The following is a 21,387-nucleotide window of genomic DNA, read 5'->3' on the forward strand; positions in this document are numbered from 1 at the left end:
GTAGCGCGGAACATGAAGTAGATTTGAGAGTAGCAGCGAGAGACTTTAACGTTTCTGCTAATATGCGAATCATAATTTAGTCTTATAACACATGATTTAAATTGCATAGATAAAAGCTGGAGGATACTTAACATTGTTTAATTTAATTAGCAGCCACGCGGCTTTATGATAGAGTTAGCTACCCGGCTAATTCTAGCTAACTAGCTAGCTAGCTGTTGTCTGTAGTTAACAACACCATTTTGGAGAAATATAGAGTTGAATTAAAAACAGTTTATACGATAGTCATAGCTTAATGGTTGTCTGGTTTAGAGTCGCTCTGCTTTAACTGTTAAATAATAACTCTTATTTGGAATATTAGTCGTTACTGTTGATTTTGTTGTATGTTGAAATTATATAGAGTTCTTGTCTTGAATCATGGAAAAGTCAGATTCAGATAAATGCTACATCTGCCTGAGTCCCTTTGAAAAGCAAACTGTGGCCTCTCTGGGGAACTGCCAGCACGTGTTTTGTCTTGAATGTATTCTCCAGTGGTCCCAGGTAAATACACACTTCACCTGACACAGGTATCTTCCATATGTCCACAACGACCCTGTCATCCATACACTTGTTCTGTCAAACTGCAGTAACAGAAATCATATATTTAATTTGCAGCTATGTATGAAAAAAGAAAAACAAGGAAGTCACATGCATTTGTCACTGCAGCCATAAGCACTTTGTCAATGTGTTTGCTCGATGAATGTCTTCAATAAACCACTGATTTATATTTCAAATCAAAAGAAATTAATCCACCTGAGCTGAAAAAAAGACACTATAGATGATGCACATGACATGATCAATGTATAATATCAATAATAAATGAAATATAGTTGTATTATAGACTATTGTTCTTGCAAATAGTTTTGGGATTTTCTCAAATAGTTATAATAGGAGGAAATATGTACTCATAAATGTATGTTGTACGTTACAGTGCTTTTCTTTGTTCTATTTTCCCTATTTTATAAAGCACTATTAAGTGTAAACTGAGCTGCATGTCTTTGTCTCAGACTTCCAACACTTGCCCAATCGATCGGATCAGTTTTGCCTTCATCCATCAGAGACGGTGTCCTGGAGGGGACATTCAAAAGAAGGTGTGATGAAATAAGCCCTTCGGAAATTAAGTAAATGTAATTTCTATATGTAATCTGTGCTGTTGGCTGAAGAGTTTGTGCTGCTGTAGATCGAAGTGAGGACGAGGAAAAATGAGGACGATGACGAAGAGGAAGGGAGCAGTGCTATTATCTGTGAGGAATGTGGGCGCAGCGACCGGAGGCCCCGACTTCTAATGTGTTTACACTGCGATTCAGGGTACGAATTTGGCATAGTTTTGGTGCGTCGTGATTCCACCGTCTGACACTTCGGTTGTCGCAATGGGATGGTGTGGGCTGTAGTGACAGAAACACTGATGTGTCTGTTTTCAGGTATCACATGGACTGCTTGACACCATCATTAAACACTGACCCTGGAGGTGACTGGATTTGTCCTGAGTGTGTGATCGATCATCCTCGTGCAGGTAAAGCGGTGGCGTTAACGAAATAGTAGCTTGTGTCCCAAATACTTTGTGTTTGTTGAAAAGTGGCATAGCAGTGCATTATGTTAAATGCTAACATCAGCATGCTTGCAATGACAATGTGAACATGTTTGTGTTTCATCATCTTACATGTTAACATGCTAACATTAAAAAAGTTAGCACTAAAACACACGTGTCTCTAAATACAATAAAGCAAAGAAAAAAAACTAATATTGACTGTCACCTGCAGTGACTCTATAGTGTCTGTCTGGAAGAATGGATTCTTCCAACCTTTTGCTAAATTATAAGAACATTTCTCAGTTGTTTCCTGTTTGGAAATCAGAAAAGATGAATGGCTGTAACATTTCCCCAACACTGTAACATGCTCTGCATGCAGGAGTAGGCCTACTGCTGTGGGTCTTATGTGATGGGATAAGTGAAGAATTTGTGTTGTTGTCTCTGTGCAGAGACCTCCATGGTGGAGGACGAGATCAGTGATGGAGAACTGACAGACCTACTCGCTGAAGTGGACGAAACTGCATCTACCAGCAGTCGCCTTCGGCCCTCCACCGTAAGTCGTCCCAGCAGCTCCACTGAACGGAGACACAGCGCAAGGATCCAGAACAGAGCCAACAGGAGTCCTATTCGTCGCCCCCAAGCCTCCTGGGTCAGTACAGTATTCAGCAGACTAATATTTACTTAATTAATGTGTACATCTCAAACATTATTAAGATGTGTACATATACCATATTTCTCAGTTATCTGTGCAAGGAGTGCATTATAAAAAAAGTTTAAGGTACCCATAGATAGGCTGTAAACATGGCACATACTGTAGCTGACATGCATGTGAATTTATTTGGTTTTTGCTCTCTTGTGCAAAAACACACAAAACTTCAATAAGCGTAAAAACTAAATCTCAATCTGTACACATAAAATATAAGAGCAGATATATACAACGATCCAGGAGTTTGTACGGTCAGTATATACAATTAATGCAGAGTTGTTGTTGTTGTTCATGTGAATGGTTCACACTCTGTGACTGCTCAGAGTTGATCAGAGCGACAGCCCGGGGGAAGAAACTGTCTTTGTGGCACGTGGTTTTGGCGCACAGTGCTCTGTAACGCTGCCCTGAGTGCCCTGACTGCTTGAATCAAAGTCTTTAGGTCAGCAGCTGATATTTTCTTGTTTACACGATGTTGTACAAGACCTACACAGAGCAATTAACAATGATTACGTTTACACGGACAATATTTCTTTAACCTTACTGATTAGAGGTTCCAATTTAACTGTTAACATGGACCCTAAATACAATGATCTGATAAGGAAACATCAAGCTCAATACAACTTTTTTGACAAAGTGGTTCTGCCCACTGTGGAGAATCTAAAATACACCAGAAAAATGCAGGAAATGTACCACCCCCCCCCAAACTTCACTGACACTGAATTCAATCTACAGAAGAAGAAGATTTACTTAGTGGGCTCAACCACACTGCTTCCGTGTTTCTGTTTTGTCCTAGAACCTTTTCACGCCACCTGATGTTTATCTCATGTGGAGCAAACATGTTCAGAGGGTGGATTTTGTTCTAACCACTAAGAAACAATCAGATCAAGTGTTTACATGGTTAGTAGATTAGAAACCAGTGTTCTGATTGAGGGTGTTACATGAGGTATTATTATTCTGATTGGGATTTTATTCGGATAATTAGGAGAATGTTAGTGTTCATGAAAACACAGTAAATGACGTTGTCCTTGTTATCTCAATTGTTGAGTGTTCATATTTCCACTGGTCACTGGTTATAATTGTATACACCTTTTTTGGACAATAAACATATCATTTAATCATCGGTCATTTAAAGATAAATAATGCTGTTTTGGAGATCTTGCACAAGTTAACCACACCTGACCTAAAAGAAAAATAGATGCAAAGGCCTTTAGTAAATGTATGCCTCGATATTTTTCACTTAAATGGATGGAAGATGTTAACTGTGATGTAAAATCTATGCTCTTTGCGTCTTCTGAAAATGTACCAAATGTATTGATACTAATCTAAGTAACATCACGTATGACCCTGTCTTGTTCATGCAAGTAAAGCAAAGAAGATTTGTAGTTTTTATCAAAGACGCAGGAAGAGAAGACCTCTTTTGTTTAATGGATACCGTAGATTGTGCAATGCAAACCTGTGAGTGTACACACACCGCTGTGGCACTCGACCACACTTCCTCCTTTGCTGAATGTTTTACATACACGTACTGTCATTCATTTACTGTTGTGGGTGCAAAGATGCCTTTTCATCAGGCGTGTCGTTGTGAAGACGAGCGCCTGGTGGTGTTTGTAGTTGCTGTCTGGAGAAAGCTGCTTGGTTTCGGTTGCTTCATCTTTATGCTGCTGCTGCTGCTGCTGCTGCTGCTGCTTGTGCAGACGCTAGCTCATCGTGATTTCCCGCAGTCTGGAAGCAGAGATGTCTGATAACCTTCTTAAATGAGCAAAGTGCTGGTTTCAGGTGTCCCACTGTGATAAATACTGCTGAGAGCTCTGCTGAATCGAGGTCAAGGACCTCTGTGGGTAGCCTGTGTGATATCTCTTTATTGCTGAAACACTTACAGATACAGATGCTATCACTGCACAATCAGTCCAGACGTCCCCAATACGCATGTCCTCAAAATTATGCATGGAAATCAGATTTTCTGCAATCACCTACATTTATGCAAGTCACAAATGCAAGATGACAGTTCAACCAGGACTCTCCTGGCTGAACTGTCATCCAAATGTTAAGACTGAGTAAAAGAGAAATCCAGTATTGGTGCGGCCCCCATCACCATATCCAACAACACTGTCTCTGCGAAGGAAAGATTTGGGCTTCTGGGTTCCACTGTCCCCTAGGACCTAAAATGGACATCCAACGTAGACGCTATTTTCAGAAAGGCCCAGTAGAGGATGTACTTCCTGCACCAGCTCAGGAAGCTAAACCTGCCCATGTAACATGGATCAGCCACCAAACGGGATGGACAGCAGAAAAGATTACTGGTGCCAGCCTGACCCCCATCCAGGACTTATACTCATCCAGATTCAGGAAACGGGCAGGAAACATCATGGCCACATGATGAAATCAACCTTCCTTAACGCTGTTATTCTTATTTTTTCAGCATGTACCTAAATACCTGATACGAGCAGCGAGACCTGCATCTGAAGAGGCTGCTCCTCACAGTGGTTCCAGCGGCACTTCAGTCAGTAAGTAATTAGATTCAGATTAGATTCAACTTTATTGTCATTACACATGTACATGTACAGAGCAACGAAATGCAGTTTAGCATCTAACCAGAAGTGCAATAGGCAGTAAGTGCACGTGGCATAAATATTATGGTAAATAAGTATGGTTTTACAGCATATGGACAATATTTACAGATCAGAACCTACAGTTGAGGCCGAAATTATTAGCCCCCCTATGGAAATTTGATTCTTTTTAAAATATTTCCCAAGTGCTGTTAAACAGAGCAAAGGATTTTTAACACATGTCTTTCAAACATCCGCCTTTTATTTTGGATGCTTACATTATTTTAATTTCCACACAGAAATGAAATTATTTCACAAAAAACAAAAATTACCAGGGTCAAAATTATAAGCCCCCCTGATGTTAATTGACCTTTGGCTAAGCCCCGCCCTAGAATGTAGATTGACCAATCAAAGCCAAGAGAGCTCCCACAGGGGTCCGACACTTTTTCCGCAGAGCTCCATTGACTTTAACGCAGGCGTCTCATATTTTCGGTCTCGGCAGGCTATACTGTCGGTATATATCCAGCATCCAGGGTATGGATAAGCCCAATGATGTGCGCGCAAAACCCTGTGGAGCTAACCAAAACATCACCGTTACAGCTTAAGTTGCATAGTTGTTGATACGCTAGCACACGCTGAAGAAATACAACGTTATACGTGCGTAACGTTAGTCCGTTTGCTTCGTAATAACGATTATAGAAGTGAATAGAGACGTACCCAGCTTTGCATGAACAGTGTTGCTCCTTGATATTGATACCAGAGCCTTATAGATAACCAGAAAACCACAGCCCAGAAGAGAATGTCGGACGTAGCAACAGTAACTAAGGGGGGCGGGGCTTAGCCAAAGGTCAATTGTCAGTTGTGTATCCTTTTTGCTGGATAACAGCCTGTAGTTGTTTGTTGTAGTTTTCAACAAGTCCCTGACATGTCTCCTGAGGAATACCAGCCCATTCTTCTTTGGCAAATCTCTGAAGATCTTCCAGATTTGATGGCATTCTGGCATGGACCTTGGTCTTTAGTTCACCCCACAGATTTTCTACAGGATTCAAGTCAGGGCTTTGTGCAGGCCATTCAGTAACATTCACTTTGGTCTTCTGGAGGTAGTTCTTCACCAGGAGTGACGTGTGTTTTGGGTCGTTGTCGTGTTGGAAGACAAAGCGATGACCTAGACCCAGTTTTGCTGCTGACTGCTTGACATTTTCTTTAAAAATCTTCAAATATCCTTCTTTCTTCATGATTCCTTCCACCTTGACCAGATTCCCAGTTCCAGATGCACTAAAGCATCCCCACAGGATAATACTCCTTCCACCGTGTTTCACTGTGGGCATGGTGTTCTGTTGGTATACGCCTCACCCTTCTTTCTCCACACATAAGCAATGTCTCTGTGGCCAAAGAGCTCTAGTTTCGTCTCATCTGACCAAAGGACATGCTTCCAGTATGCATCATCTTTTTCCAGGTTGTCCTTAGCATACTTCAGTCTGCCTTTAAGGTCTCTTCTGCACTCTCTGCAGTCTCTTTCTTGGTCTGCAACCTCGCAGTCCATTCCTGTGCAGAACTCCAGTGATTGTCTTCTTTGAGACTACAATTCCCGACAAGGCTAAGTCATTCCCTAGTATCTTGGCGGTTGTTCTGGGGTCTTTAGACACATCTTTCTTTCCAGGGTCTTTGAATACTTCGCTTCCTACCTCTGCCAGGCTTGTTCTGTGTGGCTCTCTTTTAATTTCTTGATGATGGTTCTCACTCCACTTCTTGACACTTGGAAACGCTGTGATAACTTTGTGTATCCTTCTTCTGCTTTGTGAGCATCAACAATTCTCTTTCGCAAGTCTAAACTGATTTCTTTTGTTTTTGGCACGATGCTTCCTCAAGTGCCAGCCAAAACCCTTATTGGAGGATTTATACTGTGTGTAAATTGGGAGATAACTCTTAATTTTAACTTGATTTTACAAGCTTTGAGCATTACAAAGTCAAAGCACATCATTGCACAACAGTGGTTTGTGCTATGGCTAAATAAAATGGTCAGTTCTTAAGGGGGCTAATAATATTGACTGTGGTAATTTTTTATTTTTTTGAACAATTCTGTTATTGTGTGCAAATTGAAGTAATTTATGCTTTCTAAAGAAAACTAATATGTTTAGAAATGCTATGTTGAAAATTCCATGCTCTACTAAAAAAGCACTTGGGAAAATTTGGAAAAAAAATTTAATTTCATAGGGGGGCTAATAATTTCGGCCTCAACTGTATGTACAGGTGAGACCATATATACAGGTTAATGAGCAGGATATTATAATCACCTGTCAGTTATAATCTAGTGTTGTCTGAAGAACTTCTTTTAACATAACATAACTTGTCTTTCACAGAGTTAAAGACAAGAAAAAGGAGAAAGCGTGCAGCGTGAGTCACCAACAAGCTGAGGGACAGACAGGACTCATCCAGCAGTTAAAGGTGCTGTTGTTGGATGTGGCCACTAGATGGCAGCATTGTGTTAGTACAAGTTCAGGTTCAGAAACTGCCACTCAACTACAGGCCCCACCTGTTTCAGTGAAGTTATTTTCCACAGAGTTTAAAATTGTGTACTTTCTATGAAAGATAAGGCTTCTTTTACATTGTATATTCCTTATCTATTGTTATTTTCTATACTTTTAAGTAGGGAATTCAAACTGAGATTTGTTTTTCAACACCAGTGGTAATAGAGTGACAGTGAATTACCTCTCTGTTGGAGAGGAGAGCTGGTGTGATTTAAGACTTTGCACATGTTGTTTTGGGTGAAATTAATAAAGGGGCTGGACTTGGAGCATCTGAACCATGTCACTTGAATATAGGCAATGTCGTATTTGGGTGGGGAATGTTAGTTATAGGCCCTTAAACGCAATCATTCAAGTGCAACTCTGCAGGGACATTTAATTAGAAAGACAGTCCCCTCTTACACTTTGCAAAGACAATAAAGCTTTAATGGGATGATTTGGGGGTTCTTATGTCTTTGTATTTGTTTTATACCAACATTAGAAGCAGCTTGTTTTCATAAATGTTCCCAAAATAAAATTGTCTGGTACTTTGTCTTCACCTAATTACATTATTTGCTTTCATAAACTAATCTTCATGCAGCACTGGCAAAGTTATGTGCTCATTATGTGATCATTATAGTTCGCTGTGAGGGAAATGATTGTGCAGTGATTCATCATGCCAATACATCCACCAGTGTTAAGATGTAAACCACAACAGTCAACCTGATGGCAATGCTGTAGGAAAAGTCAGCAGGATTCATGCTCCGTGCACTATCAATCTTTGTATAAAAGGTTATTGTTATTCATCTCATAGTAGCTGAGATATTTCAGTCTGTCTATTTTAGTCCGTCTCAGACAGTCTTCAACCAACAGAAGCATGTGAGACTGAGCTGAGGTGATGAAGAGTCAAAGACGTCAGTAGTGAGCAGCTCCTTTGATTGTCCCTCATCCCGCCTCCCTCAGCAGCACTGAGCCATCGCCTAGCAACACCAGCCTCTGTTTTGTTGGGGTCTCTCCCAGCCGTACACAAGAGGACACACACTCTGGTCATTTGATATTAAATCAGTCTTTTGATGATGTCTGGGAGAGATGAAAGAACAAAAGATCCGTTGTAACGTCCAAAAAAAAATCATTCCACTAAAAGAACATGCTCAGCCATCCTCGTGTGTCAATATTATAATAAAGTTATCAGAGCTCACGTGCACTATATTCATGCTCGGTTGAGCTGTGCGTGTTGTGATTCGGTAGGCGGGGACTTAACAAGCCTGCAGCTCTTCTTGCCCTACTTTCCCCCCAAAACAACGTGCTCAGAGAAACAAATGTTCACCTTCATTGGCCAGACGTTTTTAGCCGAGCAGAACTGACGACGTGAACAAAACGTCCTGGGTGAGATGCTTCGAGGTGCTAAGACAAAATGTACAGGGGCAAGTTATGAGCTTCTTTGTTGGTTTACAGTCAGCTTAGCATCATGGAGAGGATCTACTTTCAGCTACTGTTCATAATCCATTCTTTGAACATATTTCTTTTTTTCTTATTTTGGATAGTTTTATTGGTGCTATGACTGATGCCAAAGACCTTTATATCAACCTTGAGTGGATGCTGGCATCTACAGATTTCTTTTAACTACAACCAAATGGTCTCATACAAATTTGGATCTCAAATATTCTAAATACTTCTGTAGGTCCAAAAGCACTTTATGCAAGGCAGTTTATTTATTAAAACCTTGAACCTTGAAAACTATGAACCTGTAGTTTAGTACACTTGTGCACAAGAAGCATAGGAAGCAGGGAATACTGTATATATAAAAGTAAATTATTATTCCACTGTCCTACCTTTTCCTGGGGACAATGAAATGTATCCAGGAAAATGAATGGTCTTACAAATGTAAACTTTAATTTCTGACATGCTACAGCCTCATGTCCCATTCAGGTCACTCTTGTGTGCTGAATAGTTTCTTCTGGTTGTCCCTAGAACAAGGTGGAGCCATAGAGAAAAACATCCTTTAGCAGCTGCAGCCCACAACCTCTGGAAAAGATTACCGTTGCACTTTGACACTGCCTGTTTTTAAATCCTCCCTTGAAACAACTTTTTATTCCTTTGCTGTTGAATGCAGTTTGAATTCTTCTGTTTTTTTCTTCTTCCTCCACATCCTTTGCAACCATGGTTATATGGTAGCCATCTGGTCAGTGTTAATGGTTTCATGAATAAGACCGACATTGGGTTATCAACCGAGTTCTGTGATGTTTGGCAAGTTATTAAGCTCTTATCACACTTTCAGGCTAGCTGCTTCTTTTTGTTGTCAGTCTTCATGCAAAGCTAGACTAAACTGCCGGCCTTCATATTTAACAGTCATACATTTGGCATTATAGTGAACCATTCCTTCAAGGTTTCCTTGGGAAACAGCTAGAGCCAAATGACCAACCTAAATTGACCTTTTGTTGACAACGTTTCAGCTCAATAATATTTCTCTGAAGAGGTCAGCTTTTCTGCTCTGGTGACGCATGTTTCCACTGTGACCCTGGATGACCCCGCTCCCCTTCGTCCTTACACGTTTGCAGTGATGATGTGGATATCTCTAAATTTCTGATACCAGTCACGCTGATTCAGCAGAACGAGCTTCCTGAAATGTACTTTCCTTTGTCTTTTTGTTCCAGCTCTTCCATCCCTGACCCAGTACTCACCCTCTCCACTCTTTATGAGATCCTGTCACTGTTTCCCTCACGGGGATCACTGACAGGAACAACACACTGCATTGCATAAGGGGCCGCAACACTGAAGGGCTTTTGGTTGTAAAGCCAGTGACTCCGTAAGCAATTAGGCTTAATCCTAACACGATTACTGCACAAAGGAGCCAAGGTCAGAACTTCTAATGACTTGCTGCTCTGCTGAGAGTCTTTTTATTATTACAGTATGTTCCTACAGATTGATAGCATGCTATATAAATGTGCTAAATAGATCCCCATTTTTCACACTGGCATAGTGGTTAGCACTGATGCCTCACAGCAAGAACGTTCCAGGTTTGAATCCAGACCGACTGAGGCCTTTCTGTGCATGTTCTCCCTGTGTCTGCGTGGGTTCTCTCCGGGTACTCCGGCTTCCTCCCACAATCCAAAGAAATGCCTGTTAGGTTAACTTGTGATTCTAAATTGGCCGTAGGTGTCCATGGGTGTGAATGGTTGTCTGTCTCTCTGTGTTAGCCCTGCGATAGACTGGGGACCCAGTGACAGCTGGGATAGGCTCCAGCACCCGCACGACCCTTCACAGGACAAGCAGCAGGAGATGAATGAATGAAAGAAATTCCCAATTTTTTATAATTCTGCTGCCAGTAAATCTCAGGTCACCTACAATTGTGATAGTCAACATTTTATAATCAATACATCTCAAAAATAGTCCTAGCCTGCTCTTTCTGTTTGTCAGTACACCTAAATGATCATGTCTTCGATTTTCAGCACCAAGCCAAGTACTCCTTTTCATAAACATAAACATTTAAAGCATTTTTCACCCTTTAGCATTCGCTTGATATCCATAAATTCTATATTATTTGAAAGACTCCTGATTTCAAGCATTTTAAGATAACAAATACAATATCCAGATTTTCTTACTGAACTTTTAACCACAATTTTCTGAATCAACAAACAAGATACGTTAGAGCTTTAAGTTGTTTTTAGCACAAAAAAGAGGGGATTGAATGCTGCAGGGTTAAGAAGTATGCGTTTTTTAGGACAGATTATTCAAACAGTAGATAATGTTTCTACTTTTGTTCATACCATTTTCACCCACAAACTAGTAGTGAGCATTTCTGGCAGAAGGATTGACGTAATTAATCTATAATGTGTCTGGTAATGAGGCAACTGTGTATTTTTAGTAGGTCAGCCATGGATGGACAAACAGTTCTTGTTATCTGATCAGGTCAGTCTTGCATTTTTTGTTTTCATGGTATTTGTTAAGGAAAAGTACTTTTTGCTGCAGAGCTTTCTCTTTGGGTTTAACTGCAGTTGTAGAACTGTCCGTGTAGTTTTGAAATGTCTTCATGAGTGGGCTTCAAATGATCCATTTTTATAGCTCATGTAAAAGCATGAAAATCAAGTTACTGCAGCAGCAGCAGCGAGTGGAGGCTGTGAGGAGCATCACGAGCCAGAGAAGCACTCTGGGTAAGGCGTTATCTTTACAGGCTAATGTACATTGGCAGGACTGTTAAATAAGTCAGCAGTGATCTTAACATGACTGCAAACAGCTTCTGGCAATGCGGAGTTCAAGCTCTGAAAGGTCATGTGTCAAGGGCTTTCAAATGTGAATCAGTATGCAGAATATAATTTATTAAAATAAGTAATATTAACACAGCGACATTTATCTGTTAGTTGAGTGGTTGCTAATGATTTTTAAATTAAATCCATGTCTATTTGTGACCCCTCTTTACTGGTAGAAGTTTTGAGGTTAAACTGTACACATGCATAGGAAAGTAAATGTGTTTCTTAGAAGTTAGGAACCATTAGTTAAATTGAATGCTGCGTGCAATTAGAAACCCTAATTTAGGCACAATCCGTGAAAAATAGCTAATGTAAACAGAGCACAATGGCAGACAGTTAATGTAACTTAACATAAATACAGGAAATTGGCTAAGTACGTTAATTAATTAGCAGCATACAGTGTGTTTAAGGGGGGCAGACTAACTGTTTCACTATGTTCCCATCTTTATGCTAAGCTAAGTAAGCTAGATGCTAACTGCGGATTCATTTTTATTGTACAGACATAACAGTACAAATTCTACCAGTGTACCTCTCCCTAGTGGCTGGTGGCAGTATAGGTCATAAACGTGAGCAAACTAAACTAGCTACTAACAGACACTCTGTATTTACTGTGCAAACATGTCAAATTTATCAGTCGCCCAATGTAGTTCATGGAAAGAACAAAAATAACTGTATTTCCCTGAATGTTAAACAATACGATTTCAGTTTAAATATCAAGACGTAGAGAAATCATGCTCAGGTCACACAAATACTCTCATTCTTGGCACACAGACATCACTACTAGTAGCACAGCAGTTCTAGTGCAAGATAGATTAAGATTAATTGAAAATACACTTTGGGAGAAAGACACATTCATGCATAATACAGAATATCCATGCTGCATTTGTACATGCATCAGTGGGAGTAGCGCCTTGCACCTGCAGTCAAAAGGGATAACATTACAAGCTGTGTGCTCAGCAGTGCGACTTGCGGCTCTCTACGGCAGACTGAAGAGGGGAGCAAAAGTAGGTCACCATCCCAGAGACCCACACATCTCTCTCCCAGTGATTCCATGCTGCAGTGGTGTTTGTGTCTGCCTCTGATGGAAGCAGAAATGGGAGTCGACAGCTTCCTCTCTGCACAAAGGCAGGAAAGACTCATCCCTGCTCCTGTTATATGCCACACAGAGTTGGCAACAAAGATAACAGGAGATAGGTATCAACAGGAGCAGTCCATCACTGATATCATAGCTTGTAACCCCCCATCCCCCAGTCTCAGCATATAAAATCGTAAATGAATAATTTTTTAAATAATAATAATACCCTTAAATCTCTTTTGTCAAATATAAAGTTATAACCAGCAGCTGGCTAGTTTAGTATAAGTGTTGAAAATTGGAGAAACATTGAGCCAATGTTATTTTAATGCAAGATTGTTTTTTATTAATATTTTTTGAGTGTGTTGTTTCCCTTAACAAGTCATTCTTTAATGTGCTTGCTGTATCTAATATGTTTCAGCTACAGTTTTAGTGTTGGTAGGCACTTAGCTAGCTTGGCTTGTAAATGCCACATTTTGTTTTCTGTAATACAAGGCTAGCTAACACCAGCAAGCTAAATTGCTAAAATGTATAATGCTAGCATGAATATTTAGCAAGTGTAATGTCCATTGTGTTAATTTTAGCTTAGCATGTCAACCAGTTAGCATAAACCAAATCTAGATCAAAAGTTATTAAAGCATAGCCTGGCCCTGTCTGTCATAATAATTATCAGTGTTTTAATACAAGGCTTGTGTTGGACCACATACTTTGCATACATTGAGTTATAATGCAAACATGCTAATGTTTAGCATGTCCATCATTGTGGTTTAGTGTGTCAGCATAACATTTGCTAATTAGCATAAACTAAATTTAAGAAGTTATGTCAAATTCATGTTCCACTAGTTTGTGGGATATTTCACTTAATATGTCAAGGCCCCTCTGATAATCGTTTCAGTTTGATTCAGTGGTTTACGTAGCCTGCTGGTGTCGTTAAAACTAATTTAAATCCTGGTTGGATTTAAATTAGTTTGATATCACCTCCTGGTCTAAGTTTAATCGACCTATTTCAAATCTTTTTCTAAGCTTAGTGACCCGCTGCTGCTACAGGTTTATATTCAAGTTGGAGAGTAAAAACTTGTCAATTAACTATTACAGTAACTTGTTGAGTATATTTTCTTCTTGACTTAATTCCTGGTGGTACAATTTTTGGTGCTTCTGCCCAAGAACACCAGGTAAAGCTTTCAGCCAATTAATTGCCTAATCAAATAAAAGAGGACTTTTAAGAGCTACCCCAGTGCTCCAACACATCACATATTCTACTAAGACCATGTGCCACAGTAATCAACTCCAGAGCAGTGTGCTACCGAGTTTACCGTTAAGTTTCTCCTGTAGTGTGCACTTTAAGATCGGCAGCCTGCTGACTCAACAGCTATTTAAGAAGCAGTAGGTGCTTTGATCTCAGATTAGTAAAAGGAGCTGGGGGTGAGGCAAATGAGAGAGAGGTTGGGGGAGTCAAAATACTGAGAAAATCCTGCTTTAGTCTGCGAACTAGAGGAGGACATTTATGTGACATGGACCACATTCTTCTTAAATACTAATATATTAATTTATATCATATTTACAATCAGTGACAGAGGAAGTATTCAAAGCCCTTTCTTAAGTGAACATTGAAATACCAATATAACTACCATTAATCACATTAATCTAGGTAATCTGTAGCAGGCCTGAGGATGATGAATCTCTATTTTTCCAGATATTTGAGAAACCAAAGTAGTTGACAAATTAAAATTGACCAAGGAACTGATTAGGGGTGTATCCTAAGGGGAGGTTAAATGAGTCTCCAAAGTGTCATGGCAGTCCAGGTAACAACTGAAGCCCTGAACAAACAAATGTAAACCTTAGATTCTGGAAATATCTTTATATATGTAGGTATGTGGGATTCAACCTCAGGGGACAATGAATATGTATACCAATTACTGGGCCAATTCATTAATTTATGTATTTTACTAGATAAATAAAAACTTTCATCCGCTGGTGGTGCTAGCTGAAAAGACAGGCTATGGGATCCAGCCTCAGAGGACAATGCATATTATTATAATATTTTGTGCTGAACCACATATAAGATATATTTCTCTTGATAAGTGAGAACTTTCATCTGGTGGTGGCACCAGCTGAAACATCAAACAATCACCAGGTGCAGTAGGATTCAACCTTTGAGGACCATGAATACCTTTATAATGTTTTGTGCAAAACCTTGTGAGGTATTTTGCTTGTTAAATTAAAACATTAAACTACTGATAATGCTGAAAAGTCAACTCACTAGAAGCAGAGGAATTAATACTCTGGTGATCATGAATATCTGTGAAGTCCATCAGATGCAGTTTTTCTTTTTTTTTTTTTTTTTTTTTTAATTACTTTATTTATAGATTTTCAAATAGTAAACAACAGGGACATAAACATAAGTGTAAAAGTACAGAAATAACTCCCAGCCCACCCACCCTAAGAAAAAAAAAGAAAAGAAAAACTAAAATCAAATAGTGTAAGATTAATATTAATAGCAGTAGTAATAATAGACAAAACAAACAAACAAAACACACCTGCTCTTAAAAAATACAAGGTGAAAATGAAAACAGTGCCAGCCACAAAATAAATGTTTCTAGGACATTGTTGACAGATAAAACAGGAAAGGTTGCCACATTTGGTCAAAGGATGATGAGGTTAAGGAGACACTATGTCGTATCCTCTCCAGGTGCAATAAGCTAGTTACTTCAGACAGCCAGGTCTTAAAAGAAGGTACGTCCTCACTTTTCCAGAGGGATAAAATGTTCCTTTTTGCGATGACCATGCAGTATTGTATTGTCTTTTGTTGGTGATGGGTTAGAAATGAGAGTTGTTGAGACCCGCCCAGTATTGCAGTACATGGGTCTGGAGAGATGTCACAATTGTGTATTGTAGTTAGGCATTTAAAGATATCTGTCCAAAATGAGTGTAGTTTGGGGCAAGACCAAAAAAGGTGCCCTAGGGTGCCTTCGGACAATTTGCATTTTGAGCAGATCGGAGAGACAGAGGGGTAGAGAGAATGCAGTTTGGTACAGGAGTAATGGAGTCTGTGAAGTACTTTGAATTGTATAAGTTGGTGTCTAGAGTTTATAGAGCAGCCATGGATAGCAGTGAGGCAGTTTTCCCAGTCATCATCATTGATTACAACACCAAGATCTACCTCCCAGGCTTCCTTTAAATGTTGCGTAGAAGCAGAGTTGTGGGCTGCAAAAAAATTAACAAAGCAAGAGACTAATTTTCTAGAGCCGGGGGCCCGCTTCATAATGGTGTAAAGGTCAGAGGGGGTATGAAAAGATTCAAAGTTTGGTATGTTAGTACGGATGTAATTTCTAATCTGGAGAAAGCGGAAGAGATGTGAAGGAGGAAGTGTGTACTTTTCCTGTAGCTGTGCGAAGCTGGCAAGAGTGTTGTCAATATACAGGTCTGCAATGGTGACAAGACCTTTAGTTTTCCAGAGCAAAAAGGTATTGTCGGTAAGTGAAGGGGGGAAGTTGTGATTATAGCAGATTGGCGCGTACACTGAGGTGTCTGGAAGGTTAAAATTCTTCTTTATTTGCCGCCAAATTTTCAAAGAACTGGAAACCATGAAGTTGTTACCTATGACAGATTTAGGGGAGATGGTTGGTGTGAGGAGAAGGGCAGGAAGCGAAGTTTTGGGGAGATCCTGTTCAATCGCAAGCCATGCAGGGGTAGAATCTGTGACTGTATATGGGTACGCACCTTGCCAGTACATCAGCGCTCTAGTGTTCGCGGCCCAGTAATAATGTTGGAAATTAGGCAGACTGAGGCCTCCTGCGGATTTAGGCTTGGTCAGATGTTTTTTGGCGATGCGGTGTGTTTTGAAACCCCATACAAAGGCAAGAATGATGGAGTCCAACAGTTTAAAAAATGACATGGGTATAAATATGGGTAAACTTTGGAAGAGGTAAAGAAACCTGGGGAGTGCCATCATTTTTATCGCATTCACACGTCCTATCATAGACAATGGTAACAGTCTCCAGTTTTCAATGTTAGATTTAAGTTTTTCTATCATGCTCAAAAAGTTCAGTTTGAAAATCAGTTTGGGATTTTTGGGGACAGCCACTCCTAGATAATTAATTTTGTCTGTGACGACGCGGAAGGGCAAATTATTAATAAAGTTTGGGTCCAGTACTCCTTTTAGAGGCATAAATTCACTCTTATCCCAATTTATAGTGTAACCAGATAGTTCACCAAATTTATTTATAAGATTTAATACGTGAGGTAGGGATTCTTCGGGGCGGGAAAGAAACAAGACCACGTCATCTGCGTAAAGCGAGATACGATGATCAACTTTACCTAAAATCAATGGAGCAATGGAGGGATGATTTCTTACAGCGATAGCGAAAGGCTCCATTGCAATAGCAAAAAGCAGCGGGCTCAGAGGGCAGCCCTGACGACAGGAGCGCTGTAAAGGAAAAGTGGGCGATTTGTTATAGTTGGTGATGACTGAAGCAGATGGACAAGCGTATAGCATTTCAACCCAGGAAGCAAAGTTGTCGCCCATCTCAAATTCCTTTATTACTGCTAGGATGTACTTCCATTCAACTTGGTCGAAAGCTTTCCTTGCATCAAGGGCTAGAATGGAAATTTTGGAATCTTTGTCGTATCTGGAATACATTACATTCATCAGACGCCTGACATTGAAAAAGGAGAATCTTCCTGGAATAAATCCAGTTTGGTCATGATGGATTATGCTTGTTATGCATTTATTAAGTCTATTGGCAAGTATTTTGGTAAACACCTTGAGGTCACATCCGAGGAGGGCAATGGGACGATATGAGGCTGGGTCAGTCTTGTCTTTGTCTTTTTTCAATAACAGAGAGATGTTGGCTGAATATAGAGAGTCGGGGAGTCTACCGGTAGTAATAGAGTGGTTGAACATCCTTAGCATTAAAGGGGTGATTTTGTCCAGATATGCTTTGTAAAACTCAATGTTGAACCCGTCCGGGCCAGCAGCCTTCCCGTTGGGGAAAGAACGTATTGCTCCCGCCACTTCCTCCGGTGTTATATTTGCATTTAACTCCACTTGGTCAGAGGGGTTCAATTTAGGAAGATGAAGGGCTTGGAGGAATTCAGAAATTAGTGTCGGATCTGCAGTAGTCTTTGATGTATAAAGGTCTTCGTAGAATTTGCGAAAACATTCATTAATTTCTTTAGGGTCAGTGGAGATGGCGCCTGATTTGGTTCTAATTTTATGAATCGCTCTGCTAGCCCGGATGTTCCTGAGCTGACGGGCTAAAAGTTTGTCTGGCTTGTCAGCCAGTTCAAAGTGTTTTTGTCTCACTTTTAATAGCATTGTGCTCACCTGATTGGAAAGAATAGTGTTATATTTAAATTTAAGTTGCATTATTTCATTCAGCTTAGAGGGTGAGAGAGACGCTCTGTAGTCTTTTTCAAGGGTAGACAGCCGTGCTGTGATTTCTAACAGTTCCTTTTGTCTGTCTTTTTTCACTTTGGTCTCATAGGCTATGATGTGGCCACGCATTACAGCTTTAAAAGCTTCCCAAAGGGTAGAGTCAGAGACATCTTGGGTGTCATTGTGGGACAGGTAGTCTGTGATCCAGTTGGCTGCTTGCTGGCGAAAGTGTGAGTCGTTGAGTAATAATGGGTTGAAACGCCAATCGAATATAGGTTTTGCACTGCCAAAGTCTATACTGAGTTCAACTGGGCTGTGATCGGAAATTAGGATATTGTGGTATTTGGTAGAAATTATATCAGTAGTCAATTTGGCATCTGTTAGAAAATAGTCAATTCGTGAGTACGATTTGTGCACATGAGAAAAGAAAGAAAAGTCTCTGTCGGTAGGATGATGTAACCTCCAGATATCGACAAGATTCATAGATCCAATTAGATTGTTTAGAGTGATGGTGGAATTAGAAGCAACAGTTGAGCGAGTGGAAAGCTTATCAGTGAAACAGTCTAATACCGCATTAAAATCTCCCCCAGCGATGAGGTGGGTAGTGGAAAGGTCTGGGATGAGGTTGAAAACTTTCCTGAAAAAAGCCGGATCATCAAAGTTGGGTGCATATATATTTAAAAAAGTCACATGACGTGACAGAATGTGGCCTGTTACAATTAGATAGCGACCATTTGGGTCGGAGATGGTTGAAATATGCTGAAATGGGATGTTCCGACGAAATAAAATTGCCACACCTCTAGCCTTAGAAGAAAATGTAGACTGATAAATTTGTGATATCCAATTGCATTTTAGCCTCCATTGCTCCATATGCTTTATATGCGTTTCTTGCAGAAAGATAATATCACCATGTAGAGACTTCAAATGGGAGAATACCTTGCCTCTCTTTAAATTGGTCCTCAAACCTCTGACATTCCAGCTTAACAATGTTAACCTGCCGCCTGTTGGCGAAATAAGGGAACAACTAGCAGCCATGAAAAAACATAATCAAAATACTGTGGTGTGCTGGCAGTGATAAAAACGCTGGCAATGAGTACAAGAGCAGGTGAAAGAAATAAGGGGGAAGAAAAAACAAACAAACAAACAAACAAAAAAAAAACCAGTAGAAATATACATTAAACCCTCCCCCCATCTACTTCCCCAAACGAAGCAGAACATCAATACCCTCATAAACATTGGGAAGCAGCTTAACACTACAAGGAAATGTCTATATAGACTAACTTTGTAGGTCCGTGAAGCAAACATGTCGTAACGTTACCCCAACGGAGGCCTCGCTGACTAACCCGATCCACCCTCCTATAACAGTGACATTTGCTTATACGGGTAAAGTCGAGCAGAGATCAACACAAAGGTGTGGAAAAATAGGACAGCAAGCGGACGTATACTATCAACAAAGGGTCAACGAGGAGATGCGACTCGCAGCAGGTCAGGCTCATCAGGGAGCCGTGGTTGCAGGTGTAACAAACCTGTCTATGAATGCTTCGGCGTCAGGAGGGTTTTGAAATATTTTCCGTTCAGCGCCGAAGGTGAAGATCAGGCGCGCCGGGAAGAGGAGACCATGTCTGATTCCCGCTTCTCGCAATTTCTTCTTTACTCCATCGTAAGCTCGGCGTTGCTCCGATATCTCCAGAGGGAAGTCAGGATATATGCTGATCCGGGCTCCGTCGAAAGACAGGGGAGACTGCAGGCGTGCAAGTTTGAGGATTTTCTCCTTCTTAGAGAAGTGGTGGATTTTGGCGATCATGGTGCGGGGTCGTACCGATGAGAGTTGTGCGCCTATCCGGTGCGCGCGATCCACCCTGAGGCCGCTGGGGAAACTGTCGGACCCGAGGAGCCGCGGCAGAAACTCGGCCGTAAACTGCGTCGGATTCCCTTTCTCCACATTTTCGGGTAAGCCGGTGATTTTAATGTTTGAGCGTCTTGAGCGGCTCTCGAGGTCAATCAGCTTACGTTTCGTGGCTTTGTTGGCATCCATCAGCTCCTGGCAGCGCTGTTCCAAGGCTGAGATGCGAGCCTCATGATCGGTAGCCGACCCTTCTAGGTCGGCGATACGCGTTGCATGGTCAGCCAGGGAGGTCTGGAGGAGGTGTAACTTTGAGTCAAGGGTGTTGAATCTGGTGGTCATGTCGTCCTTCACCTCTCCGATAGCCGCCAGGATGCTGGCTAGCGTGGGTTGTTGATTTGGGGCCGCGTTGGTCGTGGTGGTAGCACCTGTTGTTAGCTCAGTGCGGATGTTAGCTTCGTCGCCTTCTTCAGCGGTGAAAGTAGCTTCGCTGTCCTTTTTGGTGGGTACTTTTGGGTTAATAGTTTTCCCCCTATGATGAGATCTGCTGGAGTTGCTCATGGTTAAACTAATGTGATGCAAATGTTGATTTTAAATATAATTTTAGCGAGGGTGTTCAGGAGCCTCTCAAGGAAGCGTCTGATCCATGCGGTGCTCACTAGCGCCCCCCCAGATGCAGTTTTTCTTGTTATTTTTGACCAGCAAATGTAAAGCGATTTTTTTCCCTCTATAAATCTCTGCCGTATCATTCCGCTGACATTTGGTCATGTCACTGAAAGACATAAGCATTTAGTAGAGGCAGCGCTGAGTTGATGAGGTCATCTCCATTCATGGCCTGAGCCACAGCCTTTTTAAAGCTGGGATAGAAAGGAACAATGGTGCTCAGTGAAAACCTGCAGTGAAATCCCAAGCAGCCGCTCTTTTCTCCAAGCTTTTCCGTTTTTCCCGGTGAATTAATAATAGCCTGGCTAGGAAAACATAGAGTCCATTCAACAGCTGCATGGGAAAGTAGGAAAAGATAAAAATCATAGGCTACATTAATGGTAAATTTCACATGTTCTTTTGAAGTAAGCAAATCCTTTTTTGTATAACATGGATTTCACAACAAAACAAACTTATCTGAAACGGTAAAAATACTGTATCAGGGTTCTCACTTGTCTTCTTACATTTTAATATTTCCTTTTTAGTGTTTTCAACGGACAAAACAGTTAACAGTGACAGCATAACTTCAGCTATGGCGGGAATGAGTCGCTGTATTCATTCAAATGAGTTGGACCGTGACGTCAGCGTTGTACACGTGTTGCTTTCAAGTGCTATCGGAAAGATGAATGTTGTTAGGAGACGGAAGGAAATATTTGACTTTTTGTCTGCTACATTTATGTGACGCTAGTAGTTACATTGAAAATTAAGATTTAGCATACAAAAAAGTGCAAATAGCTACATAACAATTAGGTCTACTGTAATACTTGTAAAAATGTATATAGGCCTATAATGTTTGTATGTTGTGGTGTAACTGCTTTTTGTTAGC

General features: G+C 40.7%; 1 protein-coding gene across 2 annotated transcripts; it reads left to right on the top strand.

Moving 5' to 3' along the window:
• Window positions 1-100: 100 nt before the first annotated feature.
• Window positions 101-21,314, top strand: LOC311494542 (PHD and RING finger domain-containing protein 1-like). Of its 2 annotated transcripts, none has more exons than XM_084553633.1 (7): window positions 101-537; window positions 1,044-1,127; window positions 1,217-1,344; window positions 1,458-1,549; window positions 2,014-2,213; window positions 4,690-4,774; window positions 21,047-21,314. In XM_084553633.1, the coding sequence occupies exons 1-7, from the start codon at window positions 415-417 to the stop codon at window positions 21,241-21,243; spliced, it is 909 nt and encodes a 302-aa protein (XP_084409759.1). In that variant the 5' UTR covers window positions 101-414; the 3' UTR covers window positions 21,244-21,314. The 2 variants fall into 2 exon arrangements, with proteins under 2 accessions (XP_084409759.1, XP_084409760.1); XM_084553634.1 differs by lacking the exon at window positions 21,047-21,314 and adding an exon at window positions 7,177-8,812.
• Window positions 21,315-21,387: the final 73 nt, after the last annotated feature.

Source organism: Chelon labrosus (genome assembly GCF_963514085.1).
Source record: "Chelon labrosus genome assembly, chromosome: 10".
NCBI lineage: Eukaryota > Metazoa > Chordata > Actinopteri > Mugiliformes > Mugilidae > Chelon > Chelon labrosus.